At 31.6% G+C, this 24,185-nt stretch overlaps 2 protein-coding genes across 2 annotated transcripts; both read right to left on the bottom strand.

The window, feature by feature from the left end:
* Window positions 1–6,218: 6,218 nt before the first annotated feature.
* Window positions 6,219–16,511, bottom strand: LOC101490610 (UTP--glucose-1-phosphate uridylyltransferase-like). Its single transcript, XM_004500655.4, has 20 exons — window positions 15,668–16,511; window positions 15,466–15,566; window positions 15,282–15,372; window positions 14,693–14,753; window positions 14,381–14,458; window positions 14,249–14,299; window positions 14,110–14,162; window positions 12,618–12,690; window positions 12,350–12,407; window positions 12,181–12,227; window positions 12,022–12,072; window positions 11,343–11,375; window positions 11,136–11,173; window positions 10,986–11,061; window positions 10,856–10,912; window positions 9,834–9,917; window positions 9,639–9,737; window positions 9,448–9,552; window positions 8,804–8,875; window positions 6,219–6,793 (listed from the first exon to the last, which is right to left on the bottom strand). The coding sequence occupies exons 1-20, from the start codon at window positions 16,294–16,296 to the stop codon at window positions 6,761–6,763; spliced, it is 1,890 nt and encodes a 629-aa protein (XP_004500712.1). The 5' UTR covers window positions 16,297–16,511; the 3' UTR covers window positions 6,219–6,760.
* Window positions 16,512–19,473: 2,962 nt separating this feature from the next.
* LOC101490933 (MLO-like protein 1) lies at window positions 19,474–23,729 on the bottom strand. Its single transcript, XM_004500656.4, has 13 exons — window positions 23,465–23,729; window positions 23,154–23,386; window positions 22,960–23,076; window positions 22,813–22,873; window positions 22,609–22,703; window positions 22,307–22,381; window positions 22,099–22,187; window positions 21,882–21,931; window positions 21,372–21,412; window positions 20,537–20,746; window positions 20,314–20,381; window positions 20,123–20,183; window positions 19,474–20,029 (listed from the first exon to the last, which is right to left on the bottom strand). Exons 1-13 carry the CDS (start codon window positions 23,649–23,651, stop codon window positions 19,715–19,717), a joined length of 1,602 nt encoding a protein of 533 aa, XP_004500713.1. The 5' UTR covers window positions 23,652–23,729; the 3' UTR covers window positions 19,474–19,714.
* Window positions 23,730–24,185: the final 456 nt, after the last annotated feature.

The raw sequence follows: 24,185 nt of genomic DNA, 5'->3' as shown, positions 1-24,185 counted from the left end.
TCCTTCTGATGTATGTAACAACATATACTATAAATTGATATAACCTTTCCTGCAACTTACAAGAAATTGTGCTATTTATTAGATTGATGGTAGGGGTTGACAACCAAGGAACATGATATATAAATTAGAGAACATAACCAAGGAACATAATATATAAATCACATGTTTTTACTCAACTAGCAATCTCATTCATGAGAGTTACCAATCCATCCATTTATGCAGTTACTGTGTTTGTGGCTGTTAGACCGAGATCAAATGATTCAAATTTCAATCTCGGTATTTTAGTTTTATTTTAAAATTAAAACTCCGCATTGAAATCTAGATCATCAAGTCGAAGTCCAATGGCCACGGATGTGCTAACTACGTGAATGTGTAGAATTATTAACTGTAGGCAATCCAAATTGACAACCCCTTCCACTTCTTAAAATGTGTTGGTACGTGAGTTAAGGAACCTAGTATACAATGTGGGAAGTTATCACTAACTGTTTTTTTTAAACGAAGGTATACCAACTTTTTGGTGATATTTAATTAGAATTCAATGATTGTCATCGTAAATATTCGGAAGCACCTTATGCTAGTGACAAGGTTTTCCACAAGCAAGTCGGGGATCATTATCATGAATTGGTTGGTTTCAAATAGAGATGTGTACTTACAGACAGAGCTTCTGTTTTTTATATCACAAGAAATCATTAAAATCAGTTACTTTTGTATTGGAGGAAATCTGAGTATGATCTTTATTTTGACTAATAATATATACCAAACATAAAAACTATTTTATTAAAGATTATATTATATATGATTAAAAATACAAGATGAAACATGTGAGGTGAAAAGGACAAAAATAAGTGTGAAACATCCTATTCATGACATAGAATTTTCAACAAACGAGCAATCATGCCATGAATTGCGTACCTGAGACTTGAGGGGAAAACACATGAAGATTTTGATAGCATAATATATTGAAAGCATAATCTATTGAAGATTTTCATCACCAACCATATTACATAAAAATCTACAATTATATTGAAAAGTACTTCAACATAACAGCAACTGCTTATAGAGAATCACATTAAAAATAAATAGGAAATTTGCAGGACATACTAAGCCTCGAATCTAACATTAAGAAAAAAAGACTAAATGAAAAGTCCCCGCAATAAATCAAGCATAGGAAAACACCATAGCTTGCTCATCTTCAAAATCAATACTAATTAACAAACATAAAGCATAATCTTATTTACGAGTTCTTATCCATTCATGAAAAAAGTTTTGATAATACCTGCATCTAATTTACAAGACAGTGAGAATAGACAAAGACTTAAGTTACTTCCCTCCACAAAATACCATATAACTTCTTGAGTTTATAAAACATGAATTGAAGTCTTCATTTAAATCAAAGGATATGTAGCCACACAAACAATCCTGTACTTAGTTTTTGCTGCAGGTACTATATGTACAATCTTTGAGCCAGTGAAAGCTGAAAAGGGGATAACAGAAAACCCATCAGTTATGGGATTGACTCTACTATCTTTTCAACACAATCAAATTATTCTTATACAAAATATGTTGAAGAATACAAACTACTTAACCGCTCCATTTTTTAATAACAGTGAGTGTTGCACCACTAAGTAGCCTTCTCACCACTAATAGCATGCTTTTAGTTCCTCAAACTAAGTGAACATGATTTTAAATTTTTATGTAAGGACTAAAAACATATAAAAATTAAATAGCAACTAATCATAAAAAAATAATAATCATGTTTCAGAGAATTAAAGGATATCTAACCCCTTTTAAACTTCTCCATAAAATAAATCTACATTCTGCACATCTTTCTCTCAATTCAGCTTTTTCATATTTGAAGAGGCAGTAGCAATATCAAGTCCTGTTTGGATAAACAGCTTAACTAAATGTTTATAGCATAAATGTTAATCATATAAGTGCTTATGTAAGCTATTTCTATAACACAATAAAGTCAAATTGTTTTCATAAGTTTTAAATTAGAGCCTCTAATATATTTTCATACGCTATCCTAGAGAGCTTATGTTGAAAATAACTTATTGACATGACATAAGTTTTTTTTATGAGCACTCCTAAATCCTACTGACTTTGATAAGGTTAACTAAATAAGAAAAAGAATGCTCAAAAGCTAACCTTCAAAGTGAGTAAGCCAAAAAGATTTGATCTATCAGAAGGTTTTTGATCCGGTAGTGAGCTTGCACTACCAAGATTAACGACAAAGAGCTCGTAGGACCCATTCTAAAGATCAACATCACCGTTCCTACAAGATAGACATCTAGAAGAACAATGAAGCAGTAGTTAGAAGTAGAGAAGCACAAACAAGTCCTCTTAGAACAAGGACAATACTAACACAGAAGAAAAAATGAACATAGCTCAAAAGAGCTTTCACATATATGATTAAACATATATAAAAGTTACTGGCCATAATGATTGGAAATTGGAATAATGACTGGTATGTGCTGTTGCACTTCTCCTCTATCTTACACAAACATTTGTACTCTTGAAAACCAGTGAAACTTCACAGAGTGGTTAAAATGTATATCGAATTTCAAATAACATAGTAAGAGATGAAAGCAGTGTTAAATTGATAATCGCATTACCACATTTCTAAATAAAGCATAGATAAATCTATAGAACATATTAAGGTGAGTCACTAAGGTGGTAAAAAGAACTATTAGAATAAAATATTAGTTCAAATAGAATGATCCTAAACTCAAGAATTTTAAAAGAATAAATATATTAAATGTATGTCTTCAAGGTCTCAATCATCAAGGTTAATTAATATCTTGGGAAGTTGTCTCTATTCAAAGCTACTTGAACTATCATTTTTGCAGCCATAACATATTGATTTCCTTTTCTGGGCTAAAAGTCTTCAACCTATAAGAGAATCATCACACAATGGTGATAAGACGTTTATTATTCATAAATTGAAGTACTAAAACTTTTTTTTTTTTTGACAAGCTTTGAATCCAAGGTATCCGAGAAGCGATATTATTATCCCAACTTATTAAATTTAAGATTATCTAGGCTAAAATACCGAATTTTGAATCGAAAGTAATCAATGCACAACATCATCATCAAAATGTATCAAATTTAGGATCTCTTTAGGCTCACATATAAAATTTGGCATCCCAAGTCATTTAGGCACAATATCAGCATCCCATTTTTTCAAATATAAGCCATTAGCATACCATCTCGAAAAAAATTCATATTTAAATTTAGAGTCATCTCGACATAAACATTGCCATTTCAAATTGTCTTAACCATTTATATTGCAATGGTTGAATATCAACCTTCTTAGACATGAATAATAATGAATCATCGACATTATATAATCTTGTATAATAAAGATCAAGATTATATGTTATACACTTTTGGATAATAAAGAATAATATGTTAAGTTCAAATTTCTATTAGAACTCTGGAACAAAGAGATGTAATGATAAGTTACATTGTCGTTAAATTTAGAGTCATCTCGACATAAACATTGCCATTTCAAATTGTTTTAACCATTTATATTGCAATGGTTGAATATCAACCTTCTTAGACATGAATAATAATGAATCATCGACATTATATAATCTTGTATAACAAAGATCAAGATTATACACTTTTGGATAATAAAGAATAATATGTTAAGTTCAAATTTCTATTAGAACTCTGGAACAAAGAGATGTAATGATAATCAAAGTTCCAGACTTAGAAAACTTATAGGACAGAACTAGTTAAAGAAAAATATAATCTAATTTTTACAAACTTTTCATTATGTAAGGTAAAAAACTTGAATTCAAATAACAGGTTTATGACTCTGATCATTTCTTTATATATACATATAGAAACTGAAGTTAATAGAAAAATATAATAAAACTGAAGTGAACTAACGAGTTGGATAGTCTATAGATAAAACTGACTCTAGACAAGTTCATCTAAAAATTACTCAATGCATTTTTAACATAATGTCTTTTTTTTTTTTTCTTTTCAATAGTTTATATCACCACAGGAATAATAATATGTTTATTTTCATTAAATTTAATTAATAAAAACAATTTATGATATATGATTTTTAAATTTATTTTAGTTTATCAGATATCGACCTAATTTAAAAAAAATATAAAATAATAAAATAATTGTATAAATAATTTTATCTGATAAGAATATTCATTCAAGTGTTAATTAAAACCGATAAAAAATATAAAATCTCTTTTGAACTGTAAATAATAAATTTGAAATAGTAAATAACTTAATTCGTTAAATTTATATTATCTATTCACGATAATTTAATTCATAATTTAATTCACTTAGTTGTAAAAAAATTGACCACCAACAAAATTCGAATTCAAACATGTCGGTTTTACTATAAGTTGACGAAACTAAATACATAAAAAAACTAGTGTATTACTAAATATATATAGAAAAATTAATGTATTTTGATTGATTTATTACAAAATTAAAACACGAATAATTATTAATTGTGAAAATCAAATTAATTCTATAGATAATTATGGTTTAATATAGATTTATCGGATAAATTTTGACTATAATATATGTCTGTTAATTAATATAGATATTGTGGTCTATATTATTGTAATTTTTTGTTATCAAGATTTATATTTGAGTTTAATATATAAAAATCACACGTTATACGTGCATTTTTTTTTCTTGTTACACGAATTAATCTAATCAAATCACATATATCATGTAGATTGGTACGTGTAAATTCTCATTGCATAATGCAGATGATATGTGTGTATGAACTAGAATTTATTTTATCAAATTTATAATTATTAAAATTGTATTTTTTTTAGACTAAATAACACTTGTGGTCCCTTAACTTAATTCAATTAACGTTTAGTTCTTTATCTTTTTTTTTTCTTTTTTCGATTTGGTCCTTTATTTTAATTGTAAGTGACAATTTGATCTTTTATGTTTTAAAATATCAATAATATTATCTTTTTTTTTACAAAAAATCAAAAAATTCATCAAAATTTTCAAACAAAGCCCGTAAAATTAATTATATTCTTCAATATAATACAAATTTCATCAAATTCATAACTCAAATCTTCAAATAAACTCATATTTTCATTCTTTATTTGATGTTGTTAGAGATAAAAATATAAATTTATTTAAAGATTTAAGTTATGAATTTGATAAAATTGTATTATATTGAGGATGATAATTAATTTTATGAGGTTTGTTTTAAATTTTTGATGAATTTTTTAAAAAAAAATCATAACATTATTGACATTTTAAAACATAATACATTAAAATTAAAATAAATAATCAAATCATAAGAAAAAAATAGATAAATGACTACAACGTTAACTAAAATTAAGTTAAGATTAAAACAAAGTCTCCAAAATATTTAAGATGACCCAAATTCACAAATTTTATATATCAAATTATAAACCAAATTATAACCAAGGTTACCTGCAAGATTCTCGAAAAATAATATTATTTTTTCGTCATTGTCGCTCCAAACTGTGCTCGGCATCATAACCACCGGCTCCAACGCTGTGTTGGTTGAACAATCTCTATCTCTTTACCTTTCTTTCAAACAAATTGTTGCATCATAACCACCGGCTCCAACGGTGTGTTGGTTGAACAATCTTTATCAACTTTTAAAAAGAAAATTTGAATTGGGTGTGGGTGGGCCAAGAAAATCAGGGTCAACTTCCAAGTGTTTTATAGGGTCCATCAACTTAGACCAACACGATCTCCATAATAACCCCTTCATAACATCATGTTAACTCTTCGGAGAGCTCCACATCACAACCAAATTTCGAACACAGGTCTTAATTCACAACATCAGAAACAACTTTGTATACTTTGTAGCCTTAATTCACAACCTCAGAAACAACTTTGTTTACTACTCTATAGCATTATTTCTCACCAATGCTAATTTCATAAAAAAAAATGAAACAAGAAAGATGTGTGGTTGGTTTAAACTATTGCAGGCGTGGGGTATTGAGAAAAATTGAACATGAAAGATAAGTGCTTGGGGTTAGTTTTTTATGTTTTTTTTAACATTACGAGTTGAGTTTAGAAGATGAATCGGGAAAACATAACGAGACTAAAAAACAGAAATAAGGTTGATGACAACTCACTAAAATTTGCCACATCAACTTTTTGAAACAAAACAAATCAATTAGTTAAAGACAAAAATTAATGGTTTGAGAAATTATGGGGCAAAAAAATACAGAAACTAACAGTAAAATACCTTATATTTACAAGAAACAGCAACATAATTAAGCATAAATTCTTTCTCTTCCTGTTCTTATAGTTTCAAATACAATCGAAATGATAAATTCAAGCTTTAGAATTATATTAGTAGTGCATCTAAGCCAATGACAAATATGCACGCATTCAATTAACTAAGAAAAAAAAAGTCTGCTCCACTCCAACTCTTTGGTACAGTAAATCAGTGTGAATCTCTGGTATCAGGGCGAAAAATCAGCAAAACTAATGCTTTTATATTCCTTATCTCAGAGGTCAAGCCTTACTTACTCTAAAAGCCAAAGCTATATGCTCAAATAAATGGGTAGACATAATTATTTAATCGCTATCATGACACTTGAAAAAAATGTGCCGAATATTATTTGCTTCTGCAACCTTTTGGATCTGAGTAAATAAAAAGTCTAATTGATGGCAGGCTGCTAATGTGACGAATATAAATTGTATTGCACATCAAAGCTTCCGAAATTCACATATTTGTTAAAAACATATACCATCAGCTTCCATGAACCATTCATCCTAGGATATCTGCAGGGTCATTGATCTCCTGTAATGTCAACAAAAAAGTGATTGTAAGAAAATTAAAGGCTGAAATAGTCATTCATGCTTGAAAAATAAAGGCTTCCAATGATGCTTATTAGCCAAAGAATGTCAAGGAATCATTCAGCATGCCAAAAGGCATTCATTTCATGGATACCTACTTTGCTCTCAGAAGCATCATCCACTTATTTAATATTTGTCAGCTCAGTCGTTCTTGTTAACAATACACTGAATCAAGTATGTTCCACTAGTGTAGTTGAACTCGTGTTCTCTGATTGCATTGATGTATTCCATCAACGAGTATGTGCAGAGAAGAAACCAGAGTTTTAGGATAATATTGAGAAAAATGAGGCTAACAAGGGGATGGAATTTGTAGAATTTCCAACTGCAACAACAGGACCACAGGGAAGATCGCTGAAATTGTTATGAATAAGGCAAAAGATGGGAAGGACAGGTGCTGGAGAGAGGTAATCCAGAAATCCAGCAAGGTTTTCAGAGAGCGAGGCACCTTGAATAGCCTACAGCTCAATTGTCGTCCCATCTTAGCGCTTCAGTAACAGCAAATTTCAGTAAAAAATACAGAGATGTGTTAGTTTTATAACCAGATTCTGTCCATTGAAATTAAGCCTGCTCAAAATTCACATGCTTAAGGTAGTCTGTGCTCTTTAACAACTGAGGTCAGAAATTCTAGCTCCTGAAAAGCAACTTACAGCATTGAAGGAGATGGGTTGCATGAGGAATTTGTTTAACAATTTGACAAGGAGAATTAAGAATGGAAGTCTTGGAGAAGCACGGCCCTTCCTCAGACAGGTATGTTTAGAGAAAAATTTGAAAGGCCATTCCTCTGCCAGTGCAATGCACAGTTAGAGGGACAGTTTCTGAATAGTTCTAGACGCCAAAGTTTGTCCATGAGAGCATGGAGTTTGGCTGGTCAAGATTTTTTGGGAATTAGGGTGACCCAACCCAGGATCCATGACCAGGGCACATACTTGAATCTTAAAAATGGCAGAACTTCCACGGTCCATGGATACAAGCTCTGCTGCAAGCAACACATCAAATTCATAGTTTAGGAATAGGGGCCCACAACATCCACCATACAAATAGTTTGTTAGGAAGAGAGAAGGATAATATTTTCAACGTAACCAACAATTTGGGCCACTGGATAGATGTCCTAAAAAAAGTTGAGGAATTTTGGAGAAAATGATGATAGATGAAAAGAAAAGAGAATTAATGGGGCTGAATTGATGGAATCAAGTCAAATAATGACAAACAATGACATGCTTCAGCATTTCAACCATGAAGATAAGGTTGCTTCTGTACTTGGAGGTGTTGGTAGATAAATAAATAAAAGGAAGGCTTGATCTCATAGAATAACATTGACATTTATCCTTCTTAATAAGTGGCAGTTATTGGTATTAATAGTATAAACAGGGTGTACGTTGTATCAAAGTTATAAGATTACATTTTGATTTTTCTGTCAGTATGTGGTTGTTGGATGTGTTGAATAAATTCAGAATCGGTGTGATAAATTATTGATTCCAACAGTGTGTGTATGTGGGGGTGGCAAAAGGAGTTGACTGAGTTTGAGATAGTTGGAATTCTACATGAGATATCTCACAACTAAGGACTCTGCTTCCAATTTTCAGTTTCCTGTGATTATTCAAGTAGACAGCTCCAACCCCAATCTTCTGGTTAGATGGAAATAGTAAGCTGAGCATCTGCCACACACCGACTCATGCAAGACCCCTTCCCCCACAAAGAGGACCAGAGAATGGATAAATTTTTAATGCTGCCATTCTCCATCAGATGTCTGTGATTCCAATGACATTTCCCATGTTTTGATCACGAAACATGATACCAAAGATACATTGTATACCAGTTTCAAATGAAACAAGTGTTTTCAACACATCTCACCCAGGAACCACCACCCAATAAACAATCAAGGGTATAAAATCATGGAAAGGAGAAGTTACGTTAAAAAGAAATCCAAAAGCTCATAATGAAATTAGAATTGTACCTTATTCTCAATTACCACTCCATCTGGAATTTCCAATTTCAAGCCAGGTTTTGCAACAATAGTCACGTGTCCCTGATAGCAAGTGAGTGTAAAGAGTCAGGTAATGCAAATAATGAAAACTCATAAGCCTTTCAACAAATCCCTATGACAGAAAAGGTAGATTTAAGGTTTCCACTTGTGCAAGTAATTCTTGCCAACAAGACCTTAGACCATGCTTGGACCCACTTAGGTCTTCGAATCAGATTCGATATTGTGTTACAGTTTGGAGTTTTTGACATATCAAACAATACATTTTTTTGACTTTAGATTCTTTTCTCAATCTTTTAGTGTTGAACTTGCATTCCAAACGTAGCTAGATCAAAATCTAATAGCAAACAAAAATCCCCTGTGACACACCATACATTTCACTTGCGAATGAAAAAAAGAAGGGAGGGGGGAGATGAGGCATGCTAACATGTTACCATCATATATTTTATTTTCGGAAGTACAAAAGTAAAAATAATAAAAATAAAAGTCAAGCTCGTGTAGACAAAGCTTTCCCTGATATTCAGAGTGTAGTCCAGATGCTCCAGATAACTAAAGGGAATTCAGAGCAACTATTCCACATGGCACATGACTAACAGGAAAAGGAACCTATATCATACCTTTAAAGTAATATTAGCTCCAAACCACACATCACCTCTCACAATCAAACTATCCAACCCCGTGATACTTGGAATGGATCTGAACCGACCTTCAAAGTCACCAATCTGATAATGGAATATAATACCATATACAATTCATAAGAAAGGGAATAACATGGAATAGGTAAGACATGAAATCAGAAAATTTTCACCTTTTCAAATTCGGGTCCAAAATCAATCACAGGATTTAAAGGGTTGGTTCTAGCTGGATTACGAGTTAAAGCACCTTCTCTAAGAGTGTATAGGTCTGACTGCAAGATTGCATAATTGGAATGAGGGGAGGTCAGTCGTGTACAGCAACATATATTTTACAGTAACAGATTTTACATGTATATTAGGTCCGCTACCTGTAGAAGCAGTAAATCCGATGTTGCATCCAAGGGAAGAAAGCGAGATTCAGGTATTGAGACACCAATTACACTCTCAAAGAACTGGAATACAAAAAAGTTGATAACATATTAAAAACCCCAATTAGGAACTTCATATTTAACCAAAACAAGCTTCTGTAATACCAACAATAGTTTATCTTAACTCATTTTTTCTCTCTAGGATAAAAATGACATTTTGATTAATGACATTACTCAATATTTATTTTAGTTAAGCTTGTAAAAAAACATGAAATGTTATGGCTAGCTCAACTAGTTTGAGCTAAGGGTTGAAGGAGTTAAAAGACCGAGGTTTAAATCTTTGGTGAAGGAGAAAATATTAATATAACAACTAGTATACTAACATCTATAAAAAGTAGTATAAAATTTGTTTCTATATACTTTTTTTGTTGTCTTATATTTCTGGTCCTCATTGTTTTAGTTTCTAGTAATACACAACAATGATGACTTAACTGAAAAACAAATTTACTATAGAGACCGTTTTCGGGAGAAATTAATTTACATAGACAAACAAAAAGTACTAGTATCTTAAAGGGACCACAAACAAATTTAGTTCTAATAAGATTCTAAATAACAAAAACTCTCCTAATTGGCTAATTCCCGATGCAAATTGCATTTAAAATATTGTCCATCTCTTAACCCCCTCTAATGATTTTCTAAATTGTTTGGGGTCTTTTCTTATGTTTACCCAATGGCGTTAATACACTCATTAAATATGAAATAATTGAAGCAGAAAAAATCATATGATACAATGAGAATAATCTTGTATTAAGAAAAAAATATCTAATTCTAAACAGTTGTAATTTAAATTTCATATACAAAACTAGATTAACTAGTCTAACATTTAGGGCTGCAATTACTAATAAATACTATGTCTCAAAATTAAAGCAGTGATCTTATTCTATACCTAACTAAAACATAAATAAAAGTAAAAGAACAAACACAAAGCCACCAGAGAGAAGCATAAAAAATAATGAATATACCTGTACTGCAGGTCCGGTATCTGTTTCTTGCAGAAGAGTTTGATCATAGTCATTCTCCTGGGAATAATAACCCTTTCAATTCATTGTCACTAAGTTAACAGTAGAATACTGAACTAAGTAGGAATTGTACCTTCAAACTTGAGGGCTTCTTGAGCTTTAGTTTGTTAGAATCAATTAGTCTCTTAATGGCTCTTAAACTCACCCACCTATAAATACATTAAATTTAACACATCTGGCAAACTCAGGTAAGAAATTAAACAAAAACCAGCATTTCACTCACATGTTTGTTGTATCGATGAGTTTGAATTTGTCCTTCAACTGCAATACACAAAACAGGAAAATAAACAAAAATAAAAAGGTAAACTTAAATTTTTAAATATTCTCACAAGTCTTGTTGGCAGCCTAATATAAAACTTCTAAAATTATTACATAAAAAGATACAAAATACCCCAAATATATGTAAGTTGTGAAAATAAAAAAGTCTTACATGTTTATCTTGATTTCGAGCAATCTCTTGAAGCTGCGTAGATTACAAAACATATAACAGTTAACTCACAATGTTCAAGTTTACTAGCAACAAAATCACCCCATTACCAAATAAGCATTTGACAAGAACTAGTAGGTCCCAATTCAGGACCTAAACCACTACGCGTGCAACAGAGCTCACAACAAACAACCAAAAAACATGTTTAGCCATATAGGTTATTGAATGAAAATAAAAATTTAAGGGCCTCTTTGATTTGTTTCCATTTCAGGTTTTAATTTTTTTATTACAAAACTGCCAACTTGAGTTACTTGAGTCAACTGGATTCTAATTTCAAGGATTGGCGGAGGAAACAGTAAAAACCAAATAAGTTGATTTACTGTTTCTTATGCAAAACTTAGGAAATAGGAAACAAACTGAGAACAAGGTGACATATTTTTGTAGTTACAGATAAAAATAGAAATTACATGGGCCCTTAACTTTCAAGTTTAAAAAATCTTTATTTATTGCATGTTTCTTTTCCAGTTTAGCATTTTGATTTTCTGATTTTAAAACTCAGATATAGACTTGTATAGCACAAATAGTAAAGAGCATTTGATTTAGCATCAGCAGTTACAAGTCCCAGAACAAATATTAAGGACACTGAATGAGGAGGGAAAAGTCAAGCAAAAGAAAATAATACCTTAAAATTCATTGGAGTTAATATCACATTAAATGTATGGCTTGGTGTCACCTGAAAAAAGAAAAAAAAACAAATCAGGAACCTCAGATGCCTTGAAAAAGTGAAGTGCAGTGGTATACACATGAACATGATAGATGAAAATAATTTTGTTTTGTTTACCTCCATGCAATAATCAATAGCATTTGTCATCAAATGATTTAGTATACCTACAAAATGTAGTCAAGGTTGACAAAAACCAAAAAATGAGTCTCAATGCTCGGTTAGGAAGTTGTGAACTTGCAACCTCAAACGATATTATAGTTCATGATTTAAAGTATTAGAAGGGTACTTGGATCAACGATTGTAGCCACATTGTCTGACTTCATCACAAGGATATATTCTTTTCCCTAAAAAATAATATGAAGAACATAGTAAGAAATGCACAAACAAAGGTGAGCACATCCCAAATTTGTACATTTATGAGCCTGTTTAATTATAGCTTGTGTTTTTACTGTCATGTAATACAATTCAAGTGTCTTAGAGATCATGCTTAAAAGTTTAAACGAGCAGGAAAAACGAGTGATATGAAGTGTGCTCAGCTGCATAAAAGCCCATACCTGAGACAATAATAAATCAAGGGTTCCACCTATCATTAGTGAACGGAAAATATCACCATCGTCAAATGTATGCCTTCACACATATACAATTAGCAGGTTAGTTTAAAATGACAGTATCATGCAAGCAATTTGCATGTCATGAAGAAACTAATTCAATACCTTGAAATATAAATGCAGTCAGGTGGTTATTCATGGCTAAATTACACTATTTGTCCCTCATGTTATTATTTTTATATTTCACATTGGTCTGTTTAGTTTCTTCATTTCTCTTTGGTCCCTTAAGTTATTTTTAGATTTCATTTTGGTTCCTTAAGTTTTTCGTTCAATTTTGGTCCCTTTAGTCTCATAAGTTTTTTACAAATGTAAGACGCTTTGATCCTTTTTGTCTGTTTTTCGTTTGAGTTTGTCAAATGTTTCCTATGCTTCTTTCTTGTTCTTCTTGCTGAGTCAGGAAGCTAATCGCCATAACATAATGCCAACGTAGGAAACATTTGACAGGCTCAAACGAAAAACAGACAAAAAGGATCAAAGTGTCTTACATTTGTAAAAAACTTATGAGACTAAAGTTTATAGCATTTGTAACTTAAAGGACCAAAATGAAACTTTTGACTAGTACGTATTTTCTAGTTTGTAATTCAATTGCTGAATATTTATTATTTTGACATATCTAATTTACAGGCATTAAACATTTACTGTTAATACTTTGCTTAAGTTAAAGTAAAAAACTTTGGGTACTTCAAAGTATTATGAAGACTTTCTCATTACTTCCTCCATCTAACAATGAGTGTCATTTTAATAACAACAACAAAAATTGTCTCAATAAATATCATGCACAATTTTCAAAGCAATATTATACTTTGCATTAATGATGGTGAAAAATACACCAATAGTTAAAATGGAGTTTGATAAAAATGACTTTTCTCTTTCTTCTAATTGACACTCATTGTTAGATGGAAGGAGTAAAGTGAATGTTTGATAACAATCCAGTAAACAACACTAATCTGGCCACCTATGATGTGCTTCTAGAAAATCCATGTTAGAGGGGTTAACAACAATTTTGAAGTGGTAAATGTGAATATATAATGGTTTCACGACTAATTAAAGGAAATAAAGGAAATTTAAAGATATTCTTACATAATGTGCACCTAGACCTAATTCATAGGTTAAAACTATTTGCAGGTTAATTTTATCTATTTTTCCCAATATAAAAACATTGATTGAAGAAAACTCGTATGCCCTTCAACAATACAAAAAAAAAAAGATGAAGTAAAAATATAGTAGCTTCTCTGACTTGTTAAAGATTGGCGTATGGATCTAAATTACTACTGTTAACAGCTAGGCCATACGAAGGTAATAGTAATCTAAATATTCTTAAAATGTCCCAAATAATTGCGAACATTGAGCGCTAAAACTTAAGATCTCTTACTCTATAAATGTGCATATGAACATCTATTATTCAGTTTAAGAAACAGATGTTTGAAAGATGACATACACTTCCCCCTTGCTGCTATGTTCACTTGATAAGGCTAACTTTGGATCTTCACCCTATATAGAGTATAATGTAATGATCATGAGAAATCAGACATCAATATCAATTCATCCAAATTCCAAAATATGGAACAGATGCGAACCTGCTTAAAAGTGCGCACATCAATGCTTGACTCTGAATACTTCTCCAAAACCTATGAAAGATGATGAAGCTGAAGACTTCAATAAAAGCCAAGGTCATACAATCAAATATGGAAAATGAAATGGCATTTCACCTTTAAAGTACTATCGTGAGTGTCATCTTTGTTAAAAATAAGCAATGGAACTTGGCACTCATACTTGGAGTTGAGGGTCTACAAACAATTGCAACAGTAAAATAATCAAAACCAGAAAAATAGCCAATGGCAACAATATGTGAACGGAAAATGAGTTGCAGACACTGTATAAGAAACGTAAACAATCTAGACTACTCATAAAAATTTGTAGCAGACTAGTAGCCCCGAAGGAATAAACCAATGACTTGCAGAGGAAAATGATATTGTAATGCATGAGTATCATAACTGATATATTATGTAAAAACATCTGACCTCAATCTGGTTAATGATCAAGTCTAGAAATGTCTTTCCATCACAAATATCTATTGCAGACCTACATGAAAGCAGATAAGTTTAATCGGTGTAAATTCTTCAAACATGACATTTAGAATAATCCATGGATAGTGAGCATGAGCAAACACGGGTGCAAAAAATGACCTTAACATTTTTCAAGTAGAAAGTACAACCTATCTAGTTTCAGCAAACCTCTCTAATATTTTTCACATAATTCCATCGTTTGAGTTGATCGATATAGACAACCCCATCCACTAGTGAGAAAAATTATTTTTATTGATGTTTGTTTGTATAAAAAGAAAATAAAGAAAGGGGAAAACAGCAGCAGCCAAACAGGAGGAAGAAAAGAAAATGGGTGAATAAAAGGGAAAGGCATGGTCCGGTACACAACAGAAGGAACCATTTACAGTCAACGTGGATGTGTCCCTCAAAATGGGGAAATTCTATATAAAAAATAAACTGCTGAACTAAAGCCAACACTGTCATGCAAAACAGACCTAAAATAACATATGCATTACAGTTACAATTTAGTTAAACAATGAATTTGAGGAGTCATATGAATGCTTACTTGGGGTTTTCAAAACCCATATTTCTTCCAGAGGCATGATTGACCTTCAAAACAACAAGCTTATCCAAAAGCTTCTTAGTTTCTTCTATATCTGCTTTCAATGTGAAATTGCTCAGTTCTAATTAAGGCAATAAAGATGGCCGTATAGAAAACAAAAGGCAGAAAATGTCAAATTATGGTTTACCTTCTGGCAAGGGTGCTAAACTATCGTAGGGGATAACAGTGATGCCAACCTTAGCCAAATTATTCTTTTTCTTGTTATCTTCAACTTTGGTAGCTTCATCTCTTTTACATATAATAACAGAATCATTTAAAAGAAGTGATAAAGCCAAAACAGTAAAATGAATAAAAAAGAGAGAACGAAAATAGGCAAGGTAGGAGGATACCTGTCATCAATTTTGGGATTAGAAAGCTGCAACTTGTTCTTCTCAAGAAGCAGTGTTTTGGTAATCAAATTACAAAACAAATAAACAAATTGAACAGAAGGATTAACGGGAATGGGATAAGCAATGCGATTGAAAGTATGGATGGGCATTGCAGAATCGACAAGAGCGACAATTGGAATGTTAAGTTTGAAAGCTTCGTTGATGACAGAAGATTTACTCTCAGTGTCGACAATGACGATGCAATCAGGTGGCTGAGTGGGACCGAAACAAAGCCTCTTGTTGCGAGAACGAAACTTCTTAGGGCTGTAACTGTTGGTGAGGAACCCACCAGTGCGCCAAAGAACGTTGGAAGAAGGACTGTAACAACCGACTTTTTTGGACATAAGTTCGAAGATTTCATCGAAGAGAGGGTTGGTGTTGATGAACATGAAGCGTCCATTTTGACGCGCGAGAGAAGAAATGAAGTTGAAGGCACTGCGCATGCAAATTAAGGTCTTGTCGGAATCGATAATGGCCATTTTGTTGCGGAAGCCGTAAGTGTATTCTTTGAAATGATGAGTTGCAACTTGACGGCCAATGTGGGCATTGGTGCTCAGTAGCTTCTGTATCAATACAGAATGGATCGTCATGTTGTTACTTCTTCTTCTTCTCGATTGATTGGAATTGAGATTTGGGAGTTGAAATTGGAATCCGAATCGGTCACTGTGATTCTTTGTCTTGCAGTCGCATTAGGGTTTTCTGCCTTTCGCAGGCTACCTCCCTCCGCCTACGCTCTCGCTCCTTTTTTTTTTCGTTCTCCTTTCTTGTGACAATGCAACGATTTTGTGTGTGCTAATTTTACAATAATTGAAAAATAAAATAACTAGTTATTATTATTGTACAAAAAATTCTTATATATATCTACTAGAAAAAAACAAAAAGAGTCCCTTTTTTATATCATGTTCAAATTACAAGAAACGTTAATGTCATTCTTATAAAAATTTCATAAAAAGGCTTTTAGTTAAATAAAGATAATTAAAAGACAAATTTATGTATTTTTATTTTTGTGATTTGTCTAAGAAACTCTTACGTATAAAAAACAAAGATAAAAAATAGAAAAATAAATATTATGTTGTAACACCAACGTTATGTTATATGAAATAATGAATGGTCAGAACAATACAAAAATAAAATAAGTGTAGAAGATATAAAAATATTGTATTTGATGTGAAGATTAAAAAAAATACAATTATGAATGATAATATTTGAGAGTTAAGATATCATCTATCATAAAATATATGGTGAACATTCAAGTTAGATGATTCGAATTTATAGAGATATATAAATTTTGTTGTAATGAGTAAATCAAATGAAGAGTAATTAAATTGCTAAAAACAAATTAATAACCTAAAAATCTATTAAGAGAGAGTTAAACATAAATAAATTAGATATAGATATGTATATGACAAAATATTATAGTATCATTTAGTTCATATAGCTAACTCTACTAACTAGGATAAAACATAGATAGATGTTGTTTTCTAATTTCGTTTTCACTTCAAGAGCTAACACTTAATTTATTTATTTTTTGAAAATACCAAAACATTTTTTTTCATTATTTATGAAAATATATATTATTCTTAATTTATCTATTATTTTATTTTATGTGGTGCACAGTTTTTTTTAAAATAAAATAAATATATATTAATAATAAATAAATAGCTATCCAACTCTGGTTTACTTTCTTTCTATTTCATTTCTATTCACCTTATTTTTTTCCACCTTACATTTCCTTAAAAAGAATTTAACATCCTCAAGACTACAATTTTTCATACTTCTACAAATGTTCTTGAGTAGGATTTTAGAGTAGGGTTTGTGCTCTGAGGAAGTATAAGGGTACTCATTTATTGAGACTCTTTGAGGTAAATACATAACTCTATTGTTAATATGAATCTCTAAACAAAATGTAGTTTTGTTTAAAAATCTTATTATGTGCTTAGAGTAGATTTAAATGATTTTTATGTTTTCTTATAATTAGCTAAACTTTAGAAAAATTGCAAATACTTTTTATACTTAGTTTTTCAGCTGAGGTTTTGTCGACTACTCTGGGAGTTGTTGGAGAACAAACATAAGTAGACCTCGTCATATATTTTAATAATGCTATAATTATTATTTTACTTGTCTTCTATATTAAAGTATTTATTGAAAATTTGAGAAACACATTCTTTGATTTTTTTTTCTTCTCGATTTCATCCTTAATTATTTTTATGGTATTTGTTACATAATATGTTAATAATTGGATTTATTTATGAGTTATAAAGTATTTAAATATTGAATTGTTATACGGTTGAATATGTTTTTCATGAATTTCAATGAAAATGAGAGATGATTTTTAAATACATGTTTCGAAAATCATTGTTATAATTATGATATCGTTAACGGCGTTAGGTGCACCTAATTACCTTGTTGTGATTAGGGAGAGTTGTCCGTTAGATGAAGTCCCTCCTTGCCATGGGATGATGCATTGCGGGATTGAGATGAGAGGGTTATTCGTTAAATAGAGCCACCCCTAAGGGAATTGTCACCCTTAACAGGAAAGGGTTATCAATGAGATGAATCTACCTTTTGATTCTTAAGAATTTGTATTTTTTCTTGTTTGATTGTCTATGATGATTTTAAGGTTGTTCATTTTAATTTCGCTTCGCTAATTGGATTTTTTTAATATTTCTATCTGAACGACTAAATTATAAGTTTATTGATTTTATATGTGTATACTTTACTTGAGAATTATCTATATTTGAAATATCATTGTTTATGATAACTCTCACAAGATTACAAAACAATTATTCGTGTTTTTTGTGTGTGTTTTCCTTCTAATTGATGGTGATTGTTAACTCCTCACTAAACCTTTGTAACTTACTCCTTTATGTTGTTTATTTTTTTTTTCTTCAGATTCACAAGCAGCTAAGTAACAAAATGTTAGTAAATTCAAGTCTTAATCATATTTGTTTTGTTGATCGATTACTATTTTCTTTTGCAAATTTTGTTGAGTCGTAATGTATCATGCAGCTATTGGAGTCTAGAAAGTCTTTTTAGGAAATATATTAAACAATTAGATTATGCTCTTTGAAATATAAATTGACTGATGTAAACAGAGATTTTATAAATTTAAAAATGTTGAATCTATCGAAATTTTGAGAAAAATTATATATTCTTTTTTTGAAATGATTATTGAGAACTAATTAGTCGTTTAGTTATTAAGTAGTTAATAAATTTGTCAAATTAAGAGTATAAGTTGTGCGCCGGTCACAGCGTCTAATTTTTGGATCGTGACATTTTCCCTTTACCACAATTATTCACTTAATTAATTTTCCATCAACAATTTCAAGTGAACGTAAATTTCAAAATCTAAATAAAGATTTTAGAATATTTTTTCTGTTTTCACTATAATTTTTATTTATTTTAAATATATTTATTTTAACTTGTTAATAAAATTATGAGACACTTTAAGTGAACTATTGGAATGAAGACTGTCCATGTGAAAAAATATTTTATTTTTTATTAACGATTAAAATTAACACATTTTAAGGAATCACAATGTAAAATGTTTTCAAAAAGTAAATATCCATTTAGTTACGTTATAACGTCGTTATGCTTAGGCTAACACACATGGATGTGAAGCAAAAGTGCAAACAAACAGGAAGGAAGCTTCCCAATCCCATCCCTCCAATTTGTCTTGTACTTTATCAGACAAAAAATTGAAAACGCTTTTCCAATTCTGAGTAGAGTCACGGTGACTGGGAAAGTATTAGGCGAAGCACACAGCAAAAACCAGAAGACATGTTGCAGTAACTATTAAGTAGGTGTGCTAGCAGATCTTAGAATCTTGAGCCTATATATACATCTTTCATCCCATGCCTACAGTAATGCCTCACCACCACGCTGGCATGGAAAATAAGATAAAGAGAAACTGCAATATGTTATACAACTTCACAAAAAAGACAAGCCTACAGAGCACAGCTCCCACCTATTGGCTTCATCTTATTACCATAACCTGGACAACCAGACTCAGTTGGATCCATCAGTTTTGGTGATAGGAGGAGTATTGTCTTCTGATGCAGATGCCCTTTTCTGGAAAGCTGACCCAAACTGAATTCCTGTACTAGAACCCTCATGAGAACTTCCTTGGCCATTATTGGTCTCATGTGCCGATGCCCTCTTCTGGAAAACTGATCCAAGCTGAACTCCTGTACTAGAACCCTCATGAGAACTTCCTTGGCCATCAGCTTTTACCACTTTCTTCTTTTTTACCTTTTGTGCCCAACCAACAAGGCCGTCTTGCACATGCTCATTAAATATTACCCTCTTAAAGTGAGTTCCCATCTAAAATGTGAAAATAGTGAAAGTTAACACAAAAATGGCAGAATTTAAATTCAAAAAGATAATATGGGTTTCAGTTTGAATATGCAAAGGTACCTGTGTAACAAGTGCATACAGTGGTAGGGTGCTGTAGCTACACAGTACCTGAATAAATACCCTATAACCCCAATATAGAGGGACAAAAATAAGGGAAAATGAAGAAAACAAATCGAACTTGAGATTTCAGAATGTGCGAGCATATAAAGAGTTCATAAATGAACAAAAGAAAAGAGAAGTGTTGTAATCACCCAATTACGAGCCTTGGAACAATGTACCGAATGTGCCCCATTATACAGGAGTCAAATCCATATGTAACCTGAGAATACAAGCTGATAGATTATAATCAACATTACACAACTAAGTCAAAACTTCTATCAACCCCACAGTATGCCCTTATGAAAATGAAAAGAAGAATAAGCAACATGGTTGGGAGACAACATCACAAGTTATGCTTCAAAAGAATTAGCTTACCCATATCCAGAAAAAAAATGCTATCTCAAAAGCATTTTGAAAAAGGATAAAGTGAATCAAGAAGAGAACAACGCGGGGCCGATGAAACCAAAAGTGTTCATCCGATGGTTGTACAACCAAGTCACCTTCTATGGCTGCATGCTTTTCAGCCACTTCATGAGCTAATTGGGTTATTACATGCCCCAGCTTAGTTCCCACAGCAAGTAAAAGCTGAAAGAATGCAAACAAGAAACTATGAAACAAATAAAGCTGGAGATACAAGGTGCAGTGGCGAGAAAGAAATATAGAAAGGATATTCTGAATATAAGAAAGGACAAAAATGAAATAAACAGGATATTCTGAATATAAGGCCTGTTAACATATCAGTTTGCATGAAAAAATTATACGCATAGACAAACATGACTCTTCTATAATCAATAATAATAATAATTGAATAAAGCTACAAAAAAAAAATCCAATATATAATAAAAACAGATGTCATTCTTAATCAGATGTTATAAACTAATGGAGTGGAGGGTAACTTTTCTTGCTTAACTTTACCAAGTATAAGATAGGATAATATACTACTATACCAGATTTTTCCATGAGACTAACTTCCTAGTAACAATGTAGCAGAAAAGCAAGGTAAGACATTGGTTTAATAGAACCAAAAGTTTAGTTTCACTTTTGAACAGTATACTTGTTTGAGTTGATTAACAAACTTCATGCAACATTGTTCAATTTTTCCTATCCCTTAACAAAATTAAGACATGAGGGATTTGGAAGCTGAGTAAACTAAATGTGTGGCCATGGAAATGAACAAGAAAAATGGGAAGTGTTTTACTATGGTACTTACAATAAGAGGAACAAAAGCAATCCAGAAATATGTATGCCAACCTGGAAGAGTAAAGCAGACATCTTAATTGCGACATTCAAAGTAATGTTCTTAGATAACAAGCAAAACCAAAAGAAGAGATTAGTTCAGCTAGTCCTTGGACACAAAAGTAAATTGGTCACTAATCCCCATCATGCTTGAAACTCATCACCAAATCACAAAAATTCTTAAGCTCCTCTTACTTTATCATAGCAGAAAAGTGTTCTTTAAATTAACTTCATCAACAGACACAAAGATCAATACAATTACTACATCTGCAAATAAGAATACATGGTATACGAGTACAATAGCATTGGCCATTGTAGATCAGATAATGATAAAAGAAGAAACATGCCAGTTTCGTCACTTCACAGAAGTGCCAGGTCACCTATGTAAGAGCCAATTAAATGGCGACGTGAAAAATTATGAAAACATTGATGACATGCAATGTATATATTAACATGAAGCATAGCTGTATATTCCAAAGCATACCATTGATATTTAGCAACAAGAAGATGACCACAAAGAGCCAAAGATACCAACTGCAACAGTGAAAATAGAATGAGAATTGCTATTACAAAAATCAATAACTTTATGCAATGAACAAAAATAAAGTTTTCTTGGCACCTAAACTGATGAATATGTGTGAGTGTGATATGCATAGAAACAGCAATTACTTTTGACAAAGTTATTCTATGGAATCACTTACCTTATACCAACAACTTGCCTAAAATCATCTTCAAGGGCACGAATCATGTACTTGTGAAAATTAAACTTTTGGTTTGTTTTACAGTGGGTCTACGACAAAGAAATATACCAAAGAAAAGGATATTATTATGACTCCTTTATTTGGAGCCACTGGATAATGACCAACTAAGAGATTATTTGACAATAAATATGGCACAATAGAACCTTACCATAATGAAACCAAGTCTTAATGTCACATAATCTGACTTTGTCACAGAACCATAAAACTGCTTGAAAAAGGATTGCTGAAAGAAGTATAAGGGATTAGGAGAAATAAAATAAAAAAAGAAAAGTTAAAGAAAAACATGGCATACATAGACACTAACTTAGATTAGCCTTTGTAAAATTAATAATTTGATGTGCAGTATACACTAAGGATATTGTTAATCCCAATATGTAGAATATGTATTCATGTATATATGTTGACATAAAGAGAAGGAAGGGGAGTTTTGAAGAGCATGAATGAACTTACCAACCAACCGATTAAAGTAGAGTCTTTGCCGAAACCCGAAAAGCGACCCTTGATAAATTCATGCTGTCCAACATGAGTCAATTTTGGTTTGAGAACTGCAATAAAGAGAAAGAGTAAAAATGAGAAAGATGATTTGAAAAATTGTATTGACGGTTCATACAAACATAAAGCATGATTATGAAGGAGTGTATGGAAGTTAGTTACCTTGGTGAGTATCATAGTTCTGCTTTGCAATAGAATCTTCCCAGTGCTTCCACTGACGTATCTATATACAATAATGATAACAGATCTATATAATGATGAACAGACAAGAGTTTATTAATGAATGAATAGAAAGAAATAGGGACTGACTCTTGCGCTTCCAAAAACAACAGTGAGAACTGAAAAGGTGACGTGGACGACGGCGAGTACAAAAATAAAGATGTGGAGGTGATGCAAAGCTTCCAGAGATAATAAAGGAACCTTATTCTGAAAAGGAATGTTAATAGTATATTATAGGATGTAGATTTAGTTACTATAGTAATATGAAAGGGAAGAAAAGAAACCTTGCGAGCACAGAAAGGGGTTTTAGGATGTTCATCTTCTTCATTGGCGAGAATGCGCCTAGCAAGTCCAGGAAAGGAGAAAGCAGAATAATGTGATACTTGATTCGCTTTCTCTTTCTCTTTCAGGGTACAAGGAAGCATGTGGCGCAATACACTGGGAGGAACGCATATTTTGGTGAGGCTGTTTTGTGAAACCGTCAGAAGAAGTGAAATAAAACCCAGAAGCATCAACTCTGCCAGTATATAATAATAAGTAACACAAACATTCAATTCAATTTAATTATAAAGAAAAGAAAGTAGTTGCTTATTACCTTCTTTGATCTTCTGGAGAGCCTCGTAGAGTGGCTTTTGATCCTTGCGTTTCAGAAACTTTCCACCATAGTGAAGCAAACGCTCAGCGACGAGGGAAATGGCAACTATCACAGTGCAAACGCCAGCCACTACCCAGGTTGGAGTGAACTCAAGTGTTGTCTCCTCTTCTTCTTCTCCACCACTCATTCTCTCTCTCTCTCTCTCTCTCTCTCTCTCTACCTTTCTCCCTTCTTTAAATTACATTATCATCAGTAACAGAGGCGCCATTCATTATTATTAATTAATTAAAACGTGTGCGTGCGTGCCAACTGTTCTCTTATCTCCCTGTTAATATCATTGTCAAAAACATAAATAACTATCCACCTCTCATATTCTCTAATATACACCCCCTACTCCTTGAGATACAGCACAACTCACAAAATGTTTGTAATTATTTTTTCTTTCTATAGATTAAAAAATATACTAAAACATGTTTTTTTTTACATATCTGACCATTATAAAGGAATTATTCATAAAATGAATAATATTAGTTTAATCGATAAACTAAAGAATGTTAACGGAGATTTACGCATTTTTCGAATTTTATAAAAAAATAATAATAATCTAACAAATATTAATATTTATTTGTATAAAAAAATATTTTGTAAATTAATAAATTGTTCCATTAAAAACAATGTCTCGTCAATTAATAAGTTGTTCTATCAAAATAAATATTAATAG

The sequence above is a fragment of the Cicer arietinum genome, chromosome 5 (assembly GCF_000331145.2).
Source record: "Cicer arietinum cultivar CDC Frontier isolate Library 1 chromosome 5, Cicar.CDCFrontier_v2.0, whole genome shotgun sequence".
Classification (NCBI taxonomy): domain Eukaryota; kingdom Viridiplantae; phylum Streptophyta; class Magnoliopsida; order Fabales; family Fabaceae; genus Cicer; species Cicer arietinum.
The sequence above is the reverse complement of the archived record's forward strand: the minus strand, read 5'-3'. Positions and strand labels throughout refer to the sequence as shown.

Bases quoted from the DNA above. Each gene is read 5' to 3' on its own strand.
- LOC101490610 (XM_004500655.4), bottom strand. From the start codon at position 16,296: ATGACGATCCATTCTGTATTGATACAGAAGCTACTGAGCACCAATGCC. The intron at 15,373-15,465 runs GTAAACCATAAT...CATTGAAAGCAG, and splicing joins TTTAGCACCCTTGCCAGAAG to ATATAGAAGAAACTAAGAAG. The intron at 11,174-11,342 runs GTAAGACTTTTT...TGTGTATTGCAG, and splicing joins CTCGAAATCAAGATAAACAT to TTGAAGGACAAATTCAAACT.
- LOC101490933 (XM_004500656.4), bottom strand. From the start codon at position 23,651: ATGAGTGGTGGAGAAGAAGAAGAGGAGACAACACTTGAGTTCACTCCA. The intron at 22,188-22,306 runs GTAAGGTTCTAT...TCTTTGTCGTAG, and splicing joins TAAGACTTGGTTTCATTATG to ACCCACTGTAAAACAAACCA. The intron at 21,932-22,098 runs GTAAGTGATTCC...TCACTGTTGCAG, and splicing joins AGGCAAGTTGTTGGTATAAG to TTGGTATCTTTGGCTCTTTG.